This window comes from Patagioenas fasciata, chromosome 3 (assembly GCF_037038585.1).
Source record: "Patagioenas fasciata isolate bPatFas1 chromosome 3, bPatFas1.hap1, whole genome shotgun sequence".
NCBI classification, from domain to species: domain Eukaryota; kingdom Metazoa; phylum Chordata; class Aves; order Columbiformes; family Columbidae; genus Patagioenas; species Patagioenas fasciata.
The window spans coordinates 4,751,955-4,776,463 of NC_092522.1; the positions used below are offsets into that span (position 1 = coordinate 4,751,955).

Sequence of the window (24,509 nt, forward strand, 5' to 3'; positions counted from 1 at the left end):
TTGCCTTCGCATGTAGTCAGTTCTGATTTGAAGGAATTGTTTTCAAGAATGTGTGCTGTCTTTTCTTATGAAAAAAATTGCATCTCTTGTGTTGAGATAAATGTCTTACACTATGTATCCTGATGCGTGTAATAGAGGAGAGAAATTACTTCACTGAGCAACAGATTTCCAAATGAACTGCTGCTTATATGCTACCTGCCAAAGCTCAGAACAGCTCCATAATTTGTTAGTAAAGTTCACAGGAATGAGATAAATATGAATTAGTGTAACAGGACGTAGCCAAGAGGAGATTGAGTTCAGGGAGCTTTTATCATGATGGATGCGACTTGCTCGGAGTTGCGCGTCAGGCTGGGTTCTGCTGCTACCGAACGGGATCAGAGGCTTCCAGTCTGCAAACAGTTTGTTGGCACTAATACAGTCCTATTTCAAAACACCGGATTTATATTTTCCTTTTATATTGCATGTGTGTAGGAGTCTGCAGCTACTGCGGTGATTTAGAGGCTGCTGTAACCTTTGTGCAGTCGGCTGTTTTCTGTTTCCATGCCGCAGAGCGCTCTCAGCGAGCGCTGCCGGCCACAATCCACACTGCTGGTCCAGTCGGCTGCAGAGTGCACCATGCACGGAGGTGGGAGATGGGCTTTACCTGTGCCAGGCAGCAAACCCAAGGACACGGAGCCATTCGGTGGCCGAAGCGGCGAGATGCATGTCGGCTCACAGCTTGATGCCAAATCAGTCCAAACCATCTCCTTTATTTCTGTGGCTCTACGCTTAGGGCTGTTTCCCCTCCTGCTGAGGGTTCAGAGCAGTGACTGGAAAGATGATGCGATCCTTGGCGTGTTTTCTGATGATGTTTTTTTGGCTGCAGCTCTGTAGTGGCTGGAATGAAGAACCTAAAATGGGCGAGGCAATGAGCAAGTGTTGCTTGTGACTTGTTGACTTGGCACCCGTGTTGTTAGAGACGGCTCAGCCTGCAGGTAGCCCTTAGGATGTTTGGCAAGAGCAATGCAATCACTTGAAAAGCCAGGATAAGCTACCAAAGGAGCATGGCATGTTTATATAAATAAAGCTCATGATAGGCACATAATAACTAAGTTCCCCTTACTTGTGCTTGGACAAAGAGAAGGAAGACCTAGGGTGTGGGATGCTCCCGAAGTGCTCTACTTCTGTTTTCTACAAAATACTTCAGTTTGAAACCCAGCAGAATCGGTGAGGTCAAAACAAAAGCTATCAAGATGTGTTAACAGCCAATGTATTTTCAATTTCTAAATAATATTTTATGTCGCCGTTCATCTTTGCAGCCATTACTGTCACAGGGAGAAGTTTTAACTGCTATTATTAGTGCCTCAACAAAGCCGTGTTTACAAGATGAGCCTATTTTGAGCATGGAAAAATGAGTTGCCAAGAAGAAAAAAAAATACCGCACTTAATGCGCTTTCTGTTCCAAGAGTCACAACAAAGCATTGGTGTTGCTAATGAACCCAACTCTTTCTCTTGTTCTTTCTCACACCCCTGTTTGTTTTTTTTTTCAAATTAGACCTAAGGAGGAAAAACAAGTAAAGAAAAGAATAAAATGGAAGTGGTCATGAGAGGTAGCTGGGGATATCTCAGCAACAGGGGTTTGCCTCCAGAATAGCAAGGCTGTGTCTGAGGTGGGGAGAAGGTTTCTCTGCCAGAAATCCCAGTTCTGAGGGGTGGGTTGTCTCACTGGCTTTGGGATGGGGTTGCACATTGGATGGGCTTAAGGATCTCGTGGTTCAAGGATGTCCGAAGCTCATCTAACAGCAGGCACATCAGTAGCCTTATCTCTTCCTCATTTGGGGTGACTGTGTGAGACTGGTTTCAGGGATAAGATCTGAGAGTTTTAGGGAACAAATCTTAGCACATTTAAAAAAATATGTATATAAAAATAAGTGATACCTTCTGAATCTCCCAAATTGATCACCCAGTCACACAGAAACTTGAGGCTTTTTAGGTAAAACAAGCTTGTAACCTCTAAAGTGACGGATCAACGTTTGTTTCATTGGATGTCGATGCTTTTCATCATTATCAGTTTTTGGCAGAATGATATCACCTTTTTTTTTTGCATTTTCCCCAAGAAAAAGAAGAAACAAGGATAAAGTATACATCCAAAGAATATGCATCTGGAAGAGGGTATGTGGCTCTGGATCTGGGCTGATATGAGAAGAAATTTGATTTTAATTTTAAAGAAAACTTGGAAAACTTCATCAAGAAAAAAAAATACATTGTTTGCAAAGAGATTGTTTAATCCATTTAAAAAAGAAAGGAACAAAAATAAACAAAGCCAGTCCAAACCCACAGTTGTGATTTAGAAGGATTACAAGTAGAGATTATAAATAAGCACCAGGTTAGGAAGGAAAAGCGAACTGAAGTTGTCGATAAAAAAGCTGCAGGAGAGACCTGCAAGGAAGGAGAGCGACAGGGTGAGCAGTCAGAGTCTAAATGTTGGGTTATAATGATGGATCAGCCCTGCTGGGAACCCAGGAAAGGATGGGGACCTAAAGGAAGCAACATGTGTAGGAATTAGAAAAATCAGGTGGAAAAATAAAAGGAAAGGTGTGGGAGAGCCCTGGGAAGAGCAACGACTGTCCATGGGCAGCCAGAGGACATTTCTTCCATACGTCAGGGTAGTGAAGGGGAAAATAATGTAGCAAGGGACAGGACCACAGTGTGAGGATGTCTGGTCGGAGGAAGAGGAGTGTTTCTGTTTGGAGTTGTATCTTCTTCCCAGTATATCAGAATAATTTGAATGTATTCCTATATATTTCTACTGGTTTGGGTTTTTTAAGTGTGTTACTTATGTCGGCTGATTAGATCTTACATGGAGTCAGTGCTTACAGTTCTTGATCTGGTATCCACTACAAAAGAGAAGGTGTTATGTTTGTTGTCTGAATTACTTGGTCATCTGTGGGGGGAGTGATGTGGAGGTTCTTACAGCAAACTCTTGCAAGAGGGGACATTGGAGCAAGAAACTACTTCTGGTGTGGTCTGTGTCCCATCACGTCGGGTCTGTCTTCAAAGGGCTCTGAGCCCATTTCAACTTCATTTTACAAGAACGGTGCTAAGAGGCTCGATTTTTAACCTTTAGTGTGTCAACCAGAACAGTGCCCAACACAAGAAAATATCTTTTTCTGGGGCATTTATTTTGTATCTCCCATAAATTTGACTGTGCTTTGCATCTGACATTTATCCTTATGATTTTTCTTCTAATACATTAGAATAAGAGATCTTTAAAAAATATATTCCTAACAGTCTTTGTGTTTTGCAGCATAAGAAAATCAAGTCTTACAAATGAGGAAGGAAGGTGTAATTGGAAAAATCAAGTTCAGGCTTCAATTAGGCACTTTTTACTAACAACATAATTTTCAAAAATATTTTGCACTGTGTAAGTAAACATCTAAACTAAGGCTCATTTAATCCAATTTTCTCTCTATAGGAATGGTCAGATGAAGTGTTCAGTTTGGCAACAAATTTGTTGGCACAGAACATGTCAAGGGACGCGTTTCTGGAAAAAGCGTAAGTGGCCGTCGGATTTAATGCTGTGGGTGTTACTCTGTTCTCTGCGTCATTTTTCCTCTTTTCTTGTTAGTCACATTGTCATCTATTGTTTCTGCTTTGATGAGTTGTCACTTTTGTAAACACAGGCTGTCCCTTCTCGTGATTTTAAAAAGCCTGTTATCTGAATGTCATTGAAACAAAAGTCTTGTTAGGGTTCTTCTCGCAAACTACCAAGTTGTGGCAAAAAAATAGAATTAAATGCCATATTTCCCTAGTGTACCAAAGTAGTATTTTCAGCTGTAGTCTGAAGTTCTCCATTTAAAATGAATGAATGTTTTGGACTGATTTGCTTCTCGTTTGTTTTCCTTTTTTTCTGTTATTGATCAAAAAATGGGAAATGGAAGAAGTCTCTTTTCCTGTCTAATCTCTCTGGTTTTCACAAGATTCAGAGGGAGGCGTTGAATCCATTCATCCAGATCTCTTTGCATAGCATGCAGGTTCTGAGTTGTTTTCAACAAAGGATAAAAGCTGTTAATGAGAACATTTGGGGTGTAAAAACACACCTCCAAGAGAACTGAACCGGAGATTAATGAGTCTTAGCTTGATATGTGCTCGTGCCAAGGGAGTTTTGCTTAGGCGATACCATTGAGAACAGCACTGCAAAGCCAACCAGGTGGTGATGGTGATGAACTGGGGTGTTCACTGGCCTTTTGGGGATCCACAAGAGCAGATATACCCTCCCCAGCCCAGATGTTGACTGGTTAAATTCAGCTTTGTGTCTCCTCAAACACCTTTTAATTTCTCATTGCAGAGAGAGGTTCAGTCCAGCTAAATACCATGGTTTAGTTATTTAGGCTTAGGTTCCTAAAACTTGCCTCCATCCAAGAAGCAAGTTAACCCACCCTTGTTCTGGACTTTCTAGGGTTGTGCATGCCTAGTTTCATTAGATGCACCCGTGTTTAGTCAGGAGGTTCCCAACTGCCTAACTTTAATGCCATGTGTGTATTCATAGGTGCCTGTTCTGGGAAGGAGGGGGGGTGGGATGCATTTCCTTCTCATTGTGTTCATTGTGGTGCTGCTGAAATCAACAGAAATTCTTGGAGAAACTTTGAAGGTTGGACGTTGCAGGAACTGCAGCTTTGCGCCTGATAAGGCTGTCTTGGGACAACAACGATATGTTAGGTGAACGAAAGCCCAAATGCATGGAAAGATTGAGCATTTCCTTGTTGTTCCCCATGGTGAGAGTGGAGAAAGCACTGAGCAGACCCAGGTGTTAGAGCAAGAGCAGCTCCACAGGCTGTAGATCACATCGCGGGAGTGATTTGTGATTACTGTTTCTGTGCCTCTTACCACTCCAATCTCCAGGTGGCCACCAGACTTTGCCGGCAGGTCTGTAATGAGGAGGGTTGTGGCTGTGCCTAATGGGTGTTTTCACATCAGGTTCAGATGTAGTAGAGCAGACTTAGTTGGAACCATTTTTCTGTGGTTGTTCAAGGAATGTTAATTAACGATGAAGTTATAGAACACATTGCGTAGATTCAGTAACAGGCAAGCGTGGCATTCCTGTGTCTTTTCTTTTTCCACTAATTAATAAATCACTTAGGAACTGTTGGGTTTCCAGGGTCTTCTGCACAGATGCCAAATCAAAGTAACATGAGAAATCTTTGATTTTGAAGATGAAAAATATTTTCTTATTATCATTACTGTACTAGGCAAAGGGTTGCTTGCAGTCCTATCAGAACTCTTTTGTTAAAATAGAAAAGCAAATTACATTAGAGCAGAATTAGAAAAGCTCTTTTTTTGTGGCATTCAGTCACTTGCAGTGTTGGAAGTGCAATAAACAGCTTGAGCAGCTCTCCTGTGGTTTGGTCAGGTGACAAAAATAGGGTTAATTTGGGAAGGAGAGGTAGTTAACAAAAACTGCCGTTTTGGTTACAAAGTGCTCATTCTGTTTTAATCATACAGTGTATTTTTATGTTGGAGTGCAAAAATGGGCACTGGAGTACATTAGTGTTGAAATCCTGACCTGTGCAGTGATGAGCAAATGGTGACTTTGCTGCAGGAACCTGGAGTCAGTGGCAGGTCTGGAGTTCATCATTCCTGGAGTCAGCACCGAGCTACTGAAATGAGTCCTTTTGGCTGCTACCGATGGCAGCACCTCCTAGTAAGCTTTTTCACAGGAATAACACCCTTGGTTTTCTTAGATGGATGGATAATGGCTGTAGGGAAAAAATAGCATCTCGTGTAACAAAGAATTTGGGAGGAAAAAAGGTGTCAAGTGCTGATGGGGATTGACTGTTCTAGTGTTCTTCAAACACGTACTTTTAGTTTGCTTTAATTGAAGTTCAGAATTCTTTTATTTTGTTCATTTTATTTCCAGCTGTCTTTGCTGTAGAGGAAAGCACCAAGTGTGACCAGAAGGTACTGAAAAGTTTCCAAAAATAGCAGGCAAACGACAAGAAGCCTTTTTTACTAACCACTGTGATTCATTTCTTTTTAATCTAGCTCAGTGCTGGGAGATGGGGTAGAGAAGATAATGTTTTTGTATGGTGACACGGTAGCACAAGAGATTTCAGTATTCAGAAGACACATATAAGGAGAAAAGGATTTGTGAAAATATTCCTATCCTTGTTAGGGACGTTAGCACGTCCTTTGTTTTTGAAGTGGTTGCTAATGGTGTTTTTGGTTGGGAAGAAAAGGAGAGTTTATTAGAACCATGTCGTTTCTTTCTCTTTTGCTAAGCCACTGGGTAAAATGAAGAAGTTTTTTTAATAATAATGAAAAAATTCCACTGGAATACTTAAAGCGTTGCCACATTTTTCACCAGACCATATTACTGCAATGCTCACTTATAGTTTTAATTATATGCAAGTGGAAGAGATGAAGCACTCAGAAAGCTGAGCTCTTGGCAGGCCTGCTGATAGGCATGATGCTGGTAACCACTGGTCCTCGCAAACTGGGAGCACCATCAGACAGCAGCCATAGGCCCAGCTGCTTCTCATTAACGCTACTGGATGGCTCCTGTTTCAGGAGACTCTGAATCAGAATGCTGAAACATTTCAACAACAACAAAGATAGATCTTCATCTTGCTGCCTTAATGAGCTTGTGAGAGAAGTCACAGGTCCTGAGATATGCTCTAAATACTCAGTTCAAAAGCTGGATAATTGCCTGTCTGTGGATGGTTTCAGCGTGTAATTTTTATATCACTTCACAATGGAAGTGTCTTGGGCTGGCCCAGGGCTGCTGAATATACTGACGCTCTTCTGGTGTGGAGATGTTTCGGTTGTCAGTACTTTGATTTCCTTCCAGCTGCGAGTGACAACATTTAGGGTCAAACGGAGAAACCTTCCCGTGTGTGTGATGGGGGACTTAGTGATGCAGGGTGTACAATATCCAGGGACAGTTTCAGCCCCTGGAAGAGGAGGAGAACAGCCAGCTTTCCAGCCTGCGTGAGAAGGAGCTTGGGGGAATGATAGATTTGTGCATTAATGGTATCTGCAGTGTCGTGTTGCAAGACAAGACAGTATTAGACACTACAGGTGCGTTACCGTTGATGGAAAACGTATTTACGTACTAATGAAATCAACAGGTTTTCACATTGGGCAAAAGAGGCGAGCGGAATTTGCCAGCTGATCAGAGCACTGGCATTGAGCTGGAATGTAGTGGAGAGGTACTTGAAAATACTCTAAAAATAAACCAGGATGCTTTTGTCTCCACAGTTACACAAAACTCAAGCTGCAGGTGACTCCAGAAGGGCGGATTCCTCTGAAGAAGTAAGTTCTGTTCTCCTTCCTTACCATGTAATTTCTTTTGACTTTCGCTGTGTTTGAGATGAACATGTGACCCCCGTGTCTAGAATAAAAGTTTTATCATCTGTTGTTGGCACATATTGCAGGAAAGAGTGTGATACTCGGCGTGTATCTGTTCAGTTACCCTTTGGGCCTAGATTGCCATTGTGGTCTTGACCAAGGCATTTAGCTTCTCAGCCCTTGTTCCACTTGTGAAAAGAAAATTTAAAAGCAAACAAAAAAATCACACAAAAGAACCCATACCATAATTTCTTTACCTCAGAGACATGCCGTGAGGATAAATATACTCAAATTGCCTGTCGCTGAGTTGATCTGGCGAGCAGAGGTGACTTTCTCAATTAACTATCCACTGTAATAGGGGCTTGTGTTGGTTAAACTCATTGTGGGCACCATTAAACTCAGGTGTGTTACCAAGCAGCCAGCAAATGGAAATAAATAACTAAAGATGTGATAGACCGGGAAGCGATATTCAGTCTTTAAGCCACAGAGATCATAATGTCTTCAAGCAAATTCCCTCTGGTTTCTCTTTGTTTTGCAGCATATACCGCTTGTTTTCTGCTGACAGAAAACGAGTAGAGACCGCGTTAGAAGCTTGTAATCTTCCATCTTCCAGGGTAAGCATCTGAATGTATTCCTGGCTCTTACAAAGTGTTGCTTGTGTTCAGCGGTGTTTGCTTTCTGTTGAGCTGAGGACGATTTGTTCAGGGCTGCTCATGCTGTGCCGGCTTCGCTTCTGGAAGGAGTGTGAATGGATTAAAGGAAAGGGCAGGGGGTTGTGTGACCTGTCCTCAGGAAGTGCTGTGAGAATATTTTAAGAATCGGTGACTGTTTTACAATTTTCAAGGCACAATTCCAGAGCAGTGTTAGCACAATGTGTAGCTAACGGTATAATCTATTTCCTTCTCAAAAAGAAAAAAACCTACACACCACAACCAACTACAGCTTGAGTTAAGTGACAATTAAACTCACTTCAGCTTATCTGAAAGGTGCATGGAGAAATGTTGGAATGCTACAGTGTCAAAGCTGTTAATGCTGCAGGGATGCAGCCATTAAATGCTGGTAATCTGGGAGCCCTCCTCAGGCTGGAGCATTTACAGGCTGGTACCTCAAGAAGGCTTCCTTCAAGAGGCATGAGCTTGAACAGGTGATTCTAGTGAACGCTGGAGTGAAGGTGTCCTCAGTCTTTCCTCCAGGGCGGAGATTCTCTTCCAGGAAGCTTCTTGCAGGGTAATACTTGCGTTCAGAGATCCAAGAGGTGGAGCAGAACCAATCTGTGGCAGAGACAGCACCTCCAAACTTAATGAAACCAGTCTTCACAGAAGACTTTTTTTGGTTTTTTAATGAAACTGGTATATGGATTAAGGGTTAGTTACATTTCTGCAGTCCTAAAATTACATTTGGGCCTTTGAAGGCAACCACAATGCTGATGTGGCCCCCTGGTGAAAATGAGTTTGACACCCATGGCCTAACCCCTTGCTCATGTAGAAAACTGTGCGGTCACGTTTGCTCAACCTTTGCTTCCCCAATGGTTTTTCAGTAGATTCAGTTCCCACGCCTCCTGAAGAACAACGGGGCAAAATCTTCACGAGCCAGACCTCAGCTACTCCTTACTAATGAGACCTTTCGTTGGAGGTTTGGGAGCTTAATTCCGTGGAATTCAAAGGAATGTCTGTAAAGTTAGGTATAAAAGCGTGTAGCAGTCTTAGCTGAAGTAAGATGGCGAGGTTTTCATTTAATTGTTAGCAAACAACAGAAGATGTGCAAAGAATCACTGAAGCATTGCTTTTCAAATCAGTTGATTTATTACTTCTCCTTACTACATATCTCTGAAAAAAAAATCTAAACATCACTGAAGTCTGAAAGAAACTGCAACCTTTTTCTGCTGTTTATTTAAGTACAATCAATTTTACATAGATGTTGCTGGATACTTGTTGCTGGGATACCATCTTGAAAATTAATCATAGTATGAAGTAGAGCCTTTTCTTTGGTTGGGACAAAAGATAAATATGCTTTATGCAACAAAGACAACTGTGCTGATCATCTTGGAAAAATATTTTAGAAACTAAGTGCTTAAGAAGCCTGAAATTCTGAATCTCGTAGATGTAATGGAGTAGAAGAAAATCAGTTCTTCAGCTACAGCTTTTTCCTTTGTGTTCCTGTTTGTTTGAACAAGTCAAATTCTTAACTTCAGCTCCCAGCTTTTCTGCCCCATTGTACTATAGGACAGTGTTCCCATAAAGCCTGGAAGAACACTGGGCTCACCGCAGTGTGCAAGACATGAATATCAGGGAATCCTCAGTAAAACCACACCAAATTATTCCGAGAATTCGTGAAAGTCTCTCATGGACATGAATGGCTTTGGCTTTTTGGGTGGTTTGTATTCATGCCTCATGAAGATCCCTCTAAGGGTCTCCTCTCCATAGAAAAAATGTGCTTCTCATTCCTTAGGAAGATCCGGGGCTCATTGGCCGTGAGTTTCACGTGATGAGCGCTCCAGCCTAGGTTTGGTTGAGCAGCTGAACATGACTGCAATGGGATGACCCATGGATTTCAAGTCAAGCACATTTTCAAAGCATGGTTTTATTTATTTCTTTATTTCTGGGTCAGACCTGGCATATGTAGAGTCTTGCAGGACCAAACTCTGTGTGATATGATTTTCAGCAGCATTCATCATCTGACAGATCTGAAAGCAGACAAGTGTTTAAATGTTTAAATTAAGCTTTAGAATATACCAGTGAGGTTTTGAGTTTGGCATCTGATTCCCCTATGATTTATTTATTTTTTTTAATCTTAGCTACTTTGGGCCAAAGGGGAGTGCTTTTTCTTATTGTTGGCTGTATTTGTTTTGGTTTTAGTCGAAGGTGCTTTAAATAGAATTTGAAGAGCTTTTATTTTAGTCGCCTGTTTGGCTGTGAAGACTGGTTTCTGCTTTCCGGTTAACGAGGAGGTTCAGAACGAAGCACCAACGAGTTTGACTGTTAGAGCAACCATTTGTCTGTGCAAATAATCTGAATTAGCTGTTGTGCTGCCGAATATATAACAGACTAGATACAGATGTTAGGAAAGCAGGCAGGTTACCGAAACAAATCATAAATCAACAGTGCTTGAAATTAGTAGGAAGTCTTAATCCACAATAAAACTGAATGCCAATGATCAGCAAAGCTGGAAATGAGGGATTCCGTCGCATGGTACGGAAAGTTTGTGATTTGTTCGTTGATCTCAAAAAAGAGATGAGCCCATAAGGTGTGTGGGTGGTTGCAGTGAAATGTGGATGGCTCAGACCAGGCTGAGGGAAGGGGCAGCATATTTTAATCCCTTTCGACAGGCGGGCTTTGGGAATCCAAATATAGTTGTCAGAGGTTGTGCCTGGGGTGGCACATGCTTGCAGCAAGGCTTTTGTCTCCATTCTATGTGTTTTGTAGTTCACCAATTATGTTACTAGTAGGAAGTAATTATTGAAAGGTTCTATGCTGTGCCTGAAGACTTGTGTTGGTTATCCTCTTTGTAGATAGGCATTTGGAGATACATGTTGGGAAACTGAGGTATATTTTCTTAATTGGAACCAAGTGGAGAATAAAAGCCCAGATTTAAGGCTATTGGAAAAGACACACATTTTGTTCAGTGTTGAGCACCTTCAGATCCCCATAAAGGGAAAAATAGGTCAATGGGAGACCGTAATTCTGTAGTGATTACAGAATCAATGTTTAAAATGCCCTTGGGAGAAGTGCTGGCTGAGGAGCAGTACCCTGCTGAATAGGGATTAGAGGCTGAGGGAACAGAGGAGAGTGGGGGGCCAGCTTTAACAGCAAAATTCACAAGCTTTATGAATCCTGCCCTTAGGAAAACACAAGTATCAGCAGTCGTACTCTCAACCGAAACCACCGCAGCTCAAGTTTATCAAAGCATAGTGGGTGCAGTTTTGCACAAAATTAGGTGTCAGTGGCAGCTGTCGCTGAAAGGAGCTATTTCCATCTTGCAACTTCAAACTTCTCCATCCACCCTTGCACCAGATTTAGCAGTTGAGCCGTTGGCGAGTTACCTGGCTCAGAGAGCTGACCCCATAGGAAAGAGCACAGGGTCATTTTGGCTGGGTACGTTTTGAACCAGTTCACTCCGCAGCCACTCCCAAAAAAGAAGGAAGGTACAAGGGTCTGATGACCTTAGGCTGTTGGATGATAACCAGGCAGAACAGTGAAAAAGCCCAACTCGGTCCAAGTGTGGGCTGGGTCTGGTTCAGTCTGTGCTTGCAGACAGCAACGCCGAGCGATGGTCATGGTACAAAACCCTCTGGAGCCTCCACGAGTCTCACAGCTGAAAGGAGAGAGAAAGTGCCACTCATGGCATTTATTTATTTATTTTAACCTAAAGCAGGAAAAATATGGAAAAGTTTCCTTCCTGCTAACAAAGACTTGAATCGACCCTTCTGGTTCCCTTGGCAACGGTGTTAAACAGGCAGAATAAATAAAAGCAATGATTTCCTCTATTGGCAGCTTGCTTTTGAGATGACTGGTTTCAACGGCAGTTAAAAGCAAGTGGCTCTGGTTACAAGTTACAATTTGGCATCATGTGGGCACCTGGTGCTCTGCATGTCATAGCTTTTGAAAATATTGCCTTGCATAGAGGAAACTCAAAATCAGATATTCAGTATGCGCATTCCACATTGGTTTTGTTTTCCTTGTTCCTTTATAAGGCTTTATCTCCACAAAATACAAGTTTCTGTGCCATTTTCCTTTCTTGGTTCATTGATGTGAAGGCAGAAGCCAGAGCGCACATCGTTACTGCTCCGTGCTGCACAAAGCTTTGCGCGTAATCCTTGGGGTCGTCATTTCTTCCCAGCCCCGCTAAAGCAGCAGCCCTTACTGTCTGCTGCAAAATCTCTGGAGCTTGAAGGCAGCACGTGCAAGTAAGAAGAGGGTTCTGGAGCTTCATACAAAGTACTGTTTTCCTTCTCCAGTCCAGTAATTCCCTCCAGTTAAAAGCAGAAATTATATTTTTTTAGAGAAAACCAGCAGATATGATAGCGATGATGAAAGTGTCATCTAGAAGCAGGAAGAAATGTAACTTGTTCTACATTTCAGAAAACGTAAGAAAAAAATGCTATTTATTCTACAGGAGAGCTTTTTGAATCAATTAGTGTAAAAGAAATCTGACTGCCACATGCGCTATGCTGAGCGTTTAGGACGAAGACATATGGAAAAGCCACGTTGCATGAGCTTTGCCCAGAACTATGCTGTCTTGAATATGTATCTTTGGGAAGGAAAAGGAAGCATTTCTGCTGCTGTCAGAGCACAAGAGCACTAATAATGACTCAGTGACCTGGTTTGTTCCCTGGTTCTTTGAAAGCTTTGGAAAGATGGGTGGTGTGCTCGTCCTCTGTAATGCTGCCCTTTCCCTCGCTGAAACACGCGGGCTCAGCACCGCCGGCCAGCTGCCCCACTGGGACTGGGCTCTGGGGCTTCTTCGGGATCAATACACCTGCTTATTTTATAGAAAAGGGGGTTAGATGGACAGATGTCCGTCCTTTCTTCCTCACAGGTGCTCAGAGAAAGAGAGAACTTCACTTTCTGGGAACTAAAACACCAAATGTACTTATATATATTTTTTAAAGATGTACTCTTTGAGCTGCTCTGTTATTCAGGGGAATTTATTATTCTGCAAAATCCGGACTCCTCTCCATTGCAGGAAGCAAATGGAAAGAAGTGCAGTAGTGAGTGATCTGTTTACAAAGAACGTATAAAAATGCTGTATCGTTCTTTCACCTTTTGTTTTTCTTGTTTTGCAGAATGATTCGATTCCTCAGGACGACTTCACGCCAGACGTGTACAGGGTGTTCTTGAACAACCTCTGCCCTCGGCCTGAGATCGACCACATCTTTTCTGAGTTGTAAGAAAAGATGCTCATTTATTTATTATTCTTTTTTCCCCTTCACTGATTTTCTGGGCTGAGGATGGCAAAGTAGGTTATTTAGACTACAGCACCATGCAGCAATTGCCAAGAACAGATTTCAATGTCAAGCAGGGCTGTTATTTAACCTTGGATCAAGGGTTCATTCTCTTGCAGGTTGTTGCCTCCTTTTCTAATGGCCCGAGTTTTAAAGTCATTTGATTCTAAAGGAGCAGAACTGTCGAGTCTTGTTTTTCTGTACAGATTAGGATAGTTTAGGCTTCCATGAAAGTGAAGGAAGAAGAGTAGAAAGCAATAACAGCACACAAAAGGTGTGAGAATATGTATAATCACCCTCAAAAGCTTAATTAGGAGTTGCAAAAAGTGCAGTGACTTAGGATTTGGGCATCATGAATTCACACCGTGAAATTAAATTAGCAGCCAGCTACAACTGATTCATACTTTCAGTTACAAGCTATGTAACTTGTGTTGCTTCTACCCCTTGCAGCAAGTCATCGTACTTCCCAGCTTCAGCAAAGTCTCATCAATGGAGCCAGAATACAAGGCAATATGAAAGCAAAGTGATTTCCAAAATACATCCCAAGACCACCGAAGCTATTAGCGAACTTAGCCCTGCAACAAGGGTGTGCTCATGTACTCCTTTCTCTAAGGCTGAGGTTTCAGAAGAACTCAGCCTTGGCCCAATTTGCTCCTGTTGAACCCGGAGCTGATTTTCCACTGCTCTCACACAGTAGAAGTGGCCCAGTCCCAAGTGCTGCTCACAACCCCAAGCATGTCACCTGGCTTGGAGGCTTCCTGGGTGTCTGCCTGGGTACATATTGTACCCAAACTACTCTTTTTACTAACTCTCAGTAAAACCAAATAGTTGGGCCAGGAATGCCAGCAGAGTGTTTGTGGCAAGCTTGGGATTGAATTCCACATCGTTTTCTCTTGTAAATTGCTTAGTTCCAGGAATTCAGAGGAATGAAACACTTTTAGCATTGCTCTAACTCTTTGCATTGATGCCAATAATGCTGAATGCTTTTAAACATCTCACTCCTAGATGTTTGATGAAGAATGTTTGTCATTACATGCTAAGCGAAGTAAATTAGTCCAGAGACACAGTAGGACAATGTTTTTGTTGTACGACAGTCTTGAGTCGTTTTTTGGTTTCCCGGGGAAGTTACAGAACATTGAACAAGATTTCAAGGAAATGTATTTTAATGCCTTTGCTGTTGCTTTAATTTTTCTCTAGTGGTGCCAAGAGCAAACCATACCTTACTGTTGACCAGATGACGGAATTCATAAACCTTAAGCAACGTGATCCACGATTAAATGAAATCCTTTACCCACCATTAAAACAGGAACAAGTTCAACAGCTGATTGAGAAGTATGAACCCAACAGTAATCTGGCAAAGAAAGGTCAGTGGTTTTTATATTCTCGCTGTACTCAGTTTCAGATTTGAAACATGACTCAATTATCCTACAGCACACGCTAAAGCAAAATTTGGTTCAGAATCAAATTACATTTCCAACTATCTGCTTTTGGATCGTACAAGCCTGTGAGACGTCGTGTGGTGCATTTTTAGATGTATTTGGTTGAGATCAATTTAGAAAGGATGGGGCCGGTTTCAGTATTTAGTTTTCAGTATGTGTAGCTGATAGTTCAGAAAAAGTGCTCTGGCGTGCAGACTTCAGCAGAAAACTTACTATCGTGACGACTGTTTACCGGTACACAAAGTAAGATGTGATAGTAGCTGAGTATGTTTTGTGCTATAATCACAGAAAATTCCCTTTTGAAAATCTCAAGTGATGTCAGGGCTTAACTGGGCATTTCGCCAAAGCCAGTGAGAGAACTCCTGCTCAAATCTCTGCAGATTTTAGCTACCACCACAAGTCTTAAAATAGCACTGAATTAATGTCTCATCCTATTCCATTCCAATCCCCATATCCTAATGATTACCACAGCTTTTAATGTGTTTATACCTTAGACATTTTAGGGGCATGGGAATGTCCCGAAAAACAGATCTAATATGAAAAAACTGGTTTGATCCAGAGCTTTCGGATCCAGAGGAAACACAAAGACACGTTTTCCAAAAGCCTAGAGGTTAACTGAAGGGACTCCCACCTGTCTCCCTGGAAACCGTCTGACCTTGATGTCTTCCTGAAGGAAACCTGTGGCTCTCGATGCCGCGATCAACTTTGTCTCAAGGCAAAAACTTGTAATTTTTCTCATAAGGCTTCTTATTTTTCTAGCCCAATCAAATTTAGTGTTTCCAGAGGTTTTGATGGAGGGTTAAATCCTGCTGCTTTGTCCTGCGTACCCAAACTGTCTCTTGACGTCAGTGAGAATACTTGCATTAACAGATGAAAACACATTGTGACCTCTTCTCTCATCCATGCAAATATTAGAATATTGCTCTGTGCTTACCTTGTTTCACATCAGCCACTGGAAAGTCTGGTGCCCAAAAGATCATTCTTATTACCCAAATATTGGCACTTCATATAAACCAAATAAAGGATTTATTACAAGGTGGTGTGCTAGCAGAACACCAAAGTCAAAATGAAATCACTTTCAGACTGGTGATAAGGAGGAAGCATGAAACAAACATCAGAAAGAGGGTGTTTTATGGTGTTTGCTAACACCCTCTGAACAGGATTTGCGGGACACCTCCAGGTTACCCCACTTTACATTGGTGCACACATCTGCTGCAAGCTCTTCCATAAGTGCCTCTCCTCCTGACTGTGATTTATATTGCTCTTACGGAATCAGTTCTCACAGAAAATGGTGATTTTAACAGGCAGGTCGTAGGCAGTTAATTCCCCTTGTGTTGTTTTGGGGTTTTTTTCAGCCCCTTCAAACTCATGCACTGATGTCCTGCAAATTCTGGCAGAGCTGGCACAACCTTTAGGCCACCTCTGTGCTGCAAACGCCACCTCATATATAGCGCCCTGTCTGGCAGCTGAGCTGCTAACCAGGCTCCAGCACAAATCCCGAGCTTACTGTGTTGAAATTACAGGAACTGGCTAATCAGGAATGACACGGGCACATGATATTTTCTGTACATCTGCTCCGAGTTGGGAGTGCAGTTCATTGTATATTTAATGAAGTGTAGGTGTGCATTCAGTCCCACACTCACAGAATAATTGCAAACAAACTGCATGTCTGTAAAATGTCACCAAAATATAGCAGTGCATATTCAAAATAATGATTTAAACTTTTGATACGGTGTTTTGTGAAAGGGATTGTCACTCAGACTTTCTGCTGTCTGCTACATTTCTTGTGGTGGCGTTGCCTGTGTCCCTTATTTGCCAGGGACCAAAGCCAGTGGAGAGGTAGAGATGGAAATAGAATGTCAGCAAGATCAAATAGAAACTTTAGGGCACCCAAACCAGCAGCTACAATTGGTAAGAAGGCAGCAGAAGCCTTCATCCAGCATAGTTCTCAAAGAAAAGGGGACCCAACAGCTCCATGAAGATAGATGGGCTTTGGGTCCTTGTCCACATGCTCCTTTATGCTCCTGTGTTTCAAAGTTGAGCTGGAAAACGTTCCAGCTGAACAATTCCACAGGGTTAATGGAGAACACCAAAAAATAGAAGAGCAGTGTGGGGAAGAGATGAGTCGTGTGAAAACACACATGAGGCAGAGGTGAGGATGTAGGAGACTTACATGATAAACAGGATAACGCAGTTACAGGTGGCCTGAGGGTGACTTCAGCGCTGTTGTGCCAGGGCAATGCTGTTAAATAATTGGACTTTTGGAGCAGTTTTGCAGAGTTTTGGTTCAAGAAGCAAGCCAGAATAGCTGGCAACGTGGTGTATGTATTTGTTCTTTCTTGGCAATGAGAAGTTACTCCTTTGAAGTAAACCACAGATATGGGTCCAGAACACAAGAAAATATCATAAAGAAATGTAAAAATTGTGATTAATTGCTTCTTTTGAGTAATGAGTGATTTGAAGTACTTTCTGGTTGGTAGAGACTCTAGAGGCTTGTTCACAAGAATTAGGTGATATGAATTGCCAGTCTTCATGCCAGTTAAATCGCTTTCCTCAGGTTGTTCTAGAGTTTGAGCATTGCACCTGCTCAGTGTGTGTGTTTAATGCACCTGCCTGCATGCAGGTATGTTGGTGTCTCCACAAGCTGCCTTTCTGGCAGGTTCCGTTCGTTATCTTGTTTCATTATTGTAACATCAGGTTGCAGAGAGGTGAGGGACAAACAGACATAAATCGTGAAGGTCTATTCACTTTCATGTTTATTTCTGTAGTATTTTTATATTTCTGTATTAAACAATCTATCTGATGTTCAGGTGTCCCACTGAAATAAAGGGATTCATGTTCAGCATCCTCATGAGATAAGCCTGCACAGTCCTTATTAAAATTGCCAGAGAAAATTAGTTTTACAAAAGCCTGAGGCAAACTTAGTGGCAAATGTCCTTATTTTTCAGATATTCTGTAAGGCCACAAGTGCTACATTTTTAATCATCTTTCACAAAGTTAGACAAAATATGTGTAGTGTTTTGGGTTTTTTTCCCTGTGTGCATTAGCACGCATCAAGATGCAGACTTAAACTGAATACTTGCACTTCACAAGGAGTAAAAGCGTTGATGCTGTGGCAGTAGGATTTCATGTTTGCGACATGCAGGATGTCCTGGCCTCGATGCAGTAAATCACTAAAGCATATGCTTAACTTTAGGGGTGGTGTGGGAAGAGAGGATAGTTATAGAGAAGCTGACTCCTTGCTCCCACTAGTCTGTTTGGGTAGTTCTAGACCTTCACTCATCTCATGATTGCATCTGCTTATTCTTTCTCATCGAACTGTATTCATAATCTGTGCACACACTGTACAACAGTATTCTCTTTTAATGTATTCTTCTCTCATACCTTATTAAATGAATTTCTAAAGAATGGTTGTGCTGTCTCTCAACCTTCACAGCACTAGCCAAATGCTGTTGACATCTCATAATTCTCCATTCCTCTGATGGCCATTATAACCCTTTTTCTGTACCTGTTGCAGCTAAATTACAGTATTTTGAACACAGTAAGCAAGAATTGTACATAATATTTCAAACTTTTTCAACACGGCTCTTCAGGTACCAGGTAAAATCAAATACCAGTTTGCTTACTTGATAAGGGCCTTAGGTTGTAGAGTTTTGAATAAAAAGACTGCCCGTGTTCCTGCTTGTTGGTAACGTATTGTGGGTTATTGTATTGCTGGGATGCGATTGAGCTTCTGCAGCATCAGCAGATACACGGGCTTGACATCTACATAGGCTAAGCATCTGGAGTACTATTTTACTGTGGTTGAAGCAGGCTGTTGTGATTAATGCGTAGTGTCATACAGCAAAGGAGATTAATGCGCTATGTATAGCGTGTTTGCTTATCAGGTGGAAGCAGAAGGAAGTTCCTGGTACTGCTGAGCAGACTCTTGTTGTCAGCAAAACCATCCCGGGGGACTGTTAGGGCTGGTTAAGTAGCATCTTGTAGTTTGGAATTTTCAGGCTGTAAAGCATTTGCATGGGGTGGCTGGCACAACTGCTAAAATGTTATTCCCTTTCAAGTTACGAGGTTGATAATGGGATGCATATTAATATATTAGTTGCCAAGTGGTTGACTGGGAATTGCTTATTTGCTTTTATTTCTGTGAAGGCTTGCATAAAAGTAAGTTGTTCAGGATCTTAAGTTAAGGAAGGGAGATGGGATGTGGATGCTGAGTTTCAGGTCTCTCTGCTTGCAGCATCCAGACCCCCAGGGACAATAATCCTAGTTTCTAGAATTATGTGAAATTCACCTTATAAACTTGGTGCAAATTCTGGAAAAAACACGCTTGTTCTTCCCAGCTTAATAATGCAATGAATTTTTAAAAGTTTCTAAGTTCAGAAGGACCTCAGAACTTTGGGAGCTCAAATCCCATTGTCTCAGTTTTAACCTTTCATTCTAAAATCAGTAAGTGTTTGGAAAACCACTAACAGTCTTGGCTCTAGGGGCGTCCTGTGTCTCTTTAAGCATGCAAGAAGAACTATACCATGTACCACACCAGCAATTAAGAACATGAAACAAAGGCCTGTTAGGGAAAGGAGACCTGAAAAGGCTGGAATCGTGCTATAGTAATAAAATATACGCTTCCCAAGTTCCTCGTTGGTGGGAGCAAGGCAAGGGTTAGGTTATTATTAGTTATTATTTTTAGAGTGGTTTTTATTGAGAGAGATTGTCTTGACTGTAGTGTAAGCTTTCAAAAGAGAGTCTGGAAGTGCTCTGGAGATTTTCCTGGCCAAAGGATCTGTACACCAGGTTGTACTTACTAGAAGGCATCTTTGAGATAAGTAATGGCATAAAGATGTTGGGTTTTTTTCTCTGAAGTATATGTTTGTTTAAATAATATCTCTGCCTATTTAATTTTAAAGGGCCAAACCTTTAGATCTGCACAGAAGAAAAGAGCTTTGCTCTTAACATTTCACAGTGTTTCTTCTCCAGATTTTCTCAGCTCTACCTATTTGGAAATCCTGTCTGGCAGGTTAAATTAGACAAGTATTTAGAAGGGTGTTAGGGGTGCTGGTTCTAGGACGCGCTTTGAATTCCAGTATTAATTCTGTTTTGCTAGTGCACATTTATTGGTAGTTGTTGTGCTGGGTTTTTCTTAGGTAATAAATGAAGCAATTAACATTAGATTAAGATATATTTAATTTTATACAGTATTTACTAGATGCTTTTCTCATGGCAGCCTTAACACCAGGCAGTATTCACTTCAGCACAAATGTGTTTTTCCTTCCTCAAACATCAATACACTTTAAACATTTTAATCCCACAACATTAAATTCACCTTTTAGTAACTGCTTAAGAATAATTACACATTGGAGTCTTTTGATGGCAGAAGGGGGGTCATTTCCTAGGCAACAGACTTTAATGGCAAAAACAAGTACCGTGCAACCGTGGCTACACTTCTAAGACATACTTCATAATATTTAAAGCATAAATTCTGATGTATAAACCATGCAGTGAAATGATGGAGTTTTCTGGCACTGAAATGTTTGTAGGAAGTGATACAAAATGGTTGAAATCCTTCAGCCTCCTAACTGTAACGTTGGAAATAAAGAATACTTACCAAAAAACCCATTGACATTGGGATTTTTCAGTGCTTTCCAGCATTCCAGTTGTACAAGAGAAGAACTCTCAGGGTTGTTTCTCGTTCCCAAGTGATGACATAACAATAGATTCCAGGCACAATTTATTACTCTTTAAATTTTATATGCCACACAAAAGTTGTAGCCTATCCCATGCTGTCAGCAACAAGTGCTAAGTTACGTAACTTGCCAGAAGAACCTTGTTAAAAATTATTTTTAAATATATATATATATATATATATGCAACAAATGTTAGTATGAATAATGTGTCACCATAAATAAGTTAATGGAAACTATACTTGTCAAAATGAACTTGCAAAATAAATTTCTATAATGCATTGTATATTAGTTGCTTGATTTCTAGTTACTAGGGAAGCTGTAAAATTCATTTTGGATCTTACAGTAGTTTGGAAGATCGCATCTCAAGTATAAGGCTAAATGCTGTAAAAGTCTTTTAGAATGGAAAATCCTCAGTGATGGGTTTTTTTGCATCTACTTTGCAGGTAAAGTGTTTTGTCTTTCTAACTTAACCGTAACAACTTGACAACACAAAATGAAACAGTGATGTGAACTGGTAAGAATGGATTTTGCAACAGTGAACCAAGACGCTAGTATTTGGCTTAGTAAAAACCAAAAGCTTTTACCTTTTATTCTTTGGTTGTATTTTAAAAGCGTAGGACCTGGCTTGGGTCGGAGACCCATGTGCTTATGCACACAGTCTTTGCTGTTGGCACTGGAATTAATGATGGCATTCATCAAAAATATGTTTGGAGTTCCAGGGAGGGCAAGTTTCCTAATCTTCTGTGTATAATACGGGTACTTTGAAAGAGGCACGAGCTTTGCAGAGCTGTGTTTCGGGACTGATGTCTGGCACCAGGAATAGCTGCACTGGTATCAGTGAAACTGTGCTGAATGTAAAACAGGCAGACCTATTGTGGAGTTTGTATCTGCAGAACATAAAGTAATTGTGACAATCTGTATTCATCAGGAACCTCAGAAGAGGTTTCAGAGTATACCTAGAGTCACATCATTCCCTTCAGATGGAGCTTTTGCTTAGGAATAAGTAGAATCTTACATCAGTACTGCATTTCAAGGCTTGTAGAGGAACATTTTGCTGCTGCTGCCTGTATTGTGTTGGACTCAACCTCAGACTATCAGACCCCATAATTAGAAAACTTACTCTAAAACGGCTTCTTTGTGCTTGTTGTTGTTTTACTGCCTCTTCTATGGAACACCAGGAGGTATTCAATTTTAGCAGCAGGATTTATTATTTGAAGATGAATATCAGATAAAGTTTTCTTCTGAAAACAAAGCAGCATGGACTCGAGGGCTGAAGGAAACAAATGTAGATAAACTTTGAATAAACATTGTGGGGTTTGCCTCTTCACTACGACTGCTACAAACGCGGTGCTTTGCAGCTGCAAAGGGCCCGTGAGGGCGCCAGGACTGACGCTGCGTGATCCAGTGGGTGACACCTAGAACCGGTGGCAGAAGAGTGCAATTTTCCTGCCACAAATGAGCCTGTTGACATCCCCTTTCATGTGCCATGTTGGTTTTGGGTCGACTCGACTAAAAAGAGAGTCAGTCTCTGCCTTGAGGAGCCAGCAATGATCTGTGAATCTTTCAGAATGGGTGGTATCTCTCATGACAGGGCTGTTAACAGAGTTTGGGGTATGTCCACTACTATGATACAAGGACCATATGAGGAAGTTCCCTGTAGAATCATCTATTCTAACAATATCCTTTAACTGGAATATGACTGTTGCCTATAAATACCTCAGGGTTAAATGCTGGGGAGGCAGAAAGAAGTGGTAAGCTAAAGGACAATGTTGGCAGAAGAACACAGAGGTATCAAGTGGCCTTGAATAAATTTAGTCTGCAAATTAAGAGAGGTTTCCTAACAATATGGTTCTGGCACAGCCTGCCAGAGGTAGTAAAGAGGTCAAAAAAAGCAATTGTTTTGAAGATAGAGCTCAATTTGTTTATGGAAGGGATTGTATAATGCAGTGCCTGCAGCTGCAGGACCAAGTTTAAAGAGCAGACAAGCAAGTCCCTTTAAAGGGATTGAAGTCATTTCTTTTTAGTTTATTGAGGCTGTCTTTGCAGAGCCATGCCTTTTTTTTCTTTTCCACTTCTCTTGAATATTTGTCTCTTCTTCAACTGGACGAGTTTATGGAAGTAAGAATTTTAGCCACAATGTAGTCTTTTCCTAGGCTTTTTTTCCCACCTGTAGCATGCTCACACTTATCTCTTCCCATTATACTGCAGAACAGTCTTTCTGGCAAGTGCATTAATAGCTCGTGTAGAGAAGTATCACTTAGGAGGAAAAAAGTATGTGTTTTTAGATGTCTTTTAATGCAACTTAGCAATTGGAAGTAAGCCAGCATTTAACATTATTAAATCCTGTGGGATCACGCCGAGACATTCTACAGAGCGTGTTTCTCAGAGGTTTGGGAAGGCAGTGACATATTCCAGTAGTGGCCCTCTTTCAAGTCTGTCAGAAATAACTGTAGTACTGCTGGGATTAATGGTATTTTTATCTGTCTGATTTTAAATCTTTCCACTTATCTAGTTGTCTGCTTATCTTAGAAATCTGCCATGTCGTGAAGCGCTCATTCTGCTGCTAGCTAGGAACGTGTATGAAGGTGGTTTTGTAGTGGTCTTATAGATTTAATTGGATCTAAACTATCTGTCATCTCATATCCTGTAAGGGATATCCTGTCAGAAACAATTTTGTACTACATCTGCACTGAAAAGCCAAGAGCAGCTCTAGCTACTTGTGTCGGTAAAACCCTGTGAGCCCACAGACTGTCCACAGTAGTTTTTGTAGATGGTTGTGGTTTGGGCTCAAAGTGTTGAGAAATACCAAGCTTAAGACATCTGCTGGGAGTCCTGAGTGTAGCTCACTGTGTTTACCTTTGCTTAATTTGTCCAAATGTAATGAACGAGTCGTGCCTAGGTGCAAGGGCCATTAACATCTTCTCCTGGATGGTGCTCCAGGCCTCAGCTGAAGTCCAGAGCAGCAGATGTGTTGGCATGTAGGCAGTAGCTACGGTGCGGAAGTGGGTCTTAAAGACAGGGTTCTTTGACACTACAAGAATGTCTTTTCCTTTGCTGTGTTGCTCTGCTTTATCTTGCAACGTCAGCTGAAATTATCAAGATCTGTTGTGGGGTTTAATAGCCAAAGCCCCACTCTTGGATGAGAATTTGGAAGACAGTAGCTGAGACTTGCTAATGTAAAGACCGCACAAACCAGGCCAGCACTTTTAAGCAAAATTGAATTTGGAAAGGGAACAAAAAAGCAGAAAAGTAAATGCCTGCCAAGGAATAAGCTGCAGTCCCATGTGGTTTTCTAACTAACTTTAGATATAGCATTTCCTCACAGTCCAACTTGGAGATGATGCTGATCACCCTGCTTTAGTCTTGAGACTTAGGAGAGATTGCTCCGTTATGTACACCGAAGTGGGATTTTTCCCCTAGTCCTTAAAAATTACTAAATATTCAGCTATGTGTATATCTATATGTCTGCTAATGTCTTAGAAACTGCTTTGGTTTAAAGAAGGAGATATCTGACTGAAAAGAGAGGATGAAAACCAGTAAGAAACTGCTTGATGCTACATACAGGTATCTGGTTAAATGTGAACTATAACACAGGCGTGCTTGATTTAAGATGTTGGATATTTGTGCGTTTCTTAGCCGTGATAGGCATATGCTATATATATGTGTGTGTGTGTATATATATAGATATATATATACACACATAGAATTTGAAATTAATAAACCACTGTTTTGCAGTATAACAGGTTCCAACAGTCGTTGTCCTTAACACCTCAGCTTACCAGAATCTCAGAACTGTGGCTGTGCTTTGGTACAGCAGAGGTTTTTAAAGCTGCTGTGGAGATTTAGATGATCAATACCCATTAAAATAATTGTTTATAGCATTTACATTTTGAGGAAGATAAAATGTTGAGTGTCTAAAATCTTCCCTGCCTGTGTGTGTTCTGTTGTTTTCTAGCACTACTAGAGAAAAATACTTACATTTCATAGGCCATGGCCCCTTTGGGTTAGAGCTCTTCTTTCTTGGGTGTTTGAAAAGGACTGAAAAAAGCTACGACTTAAAATAAATAGCATGCTCAACATTGCACAATGACTTTAAGATCTTGTTAAAATGGATGGCTCATG

General features: G+C 41.2%; 1 protein-coding gene across 2 annotated transcripts in view; it reads left to right on the forward strand.

Moving 5' to 3' along the window:
* Positions 1-24,509, forward strand: part of PLCB1 (phospholipase C beta 1) — a 367,047-nt gene that overhangs the window by 212,116 nt on the left and 130,422 nt on the right. For both annotated transcript variants that reach the window (XM_065833460.2, XM_065833461.2), the window contains exons 5-9: positions 3,455-3,534; positions 7,237-7,290; positions 7,865-7,940; positions 13,109-13,209; positions 14,465-14,631. In XM_065833460.2, the coding sequence (XP_065689532.1) occupies positions 3,455-3,534; positions 7,237-7,290; positions 7,865-7,940; positions 13,109-13,209; positions 14,465-14,631 (478 nt within the window). The remainder of the gene's footprint in view (positions 1-3,454; positions 3,535-7,236; positions 7,291-7,864; positions 7,941-13,108; positions 13,210-14,464; positions 14,632-24,509) is intronic.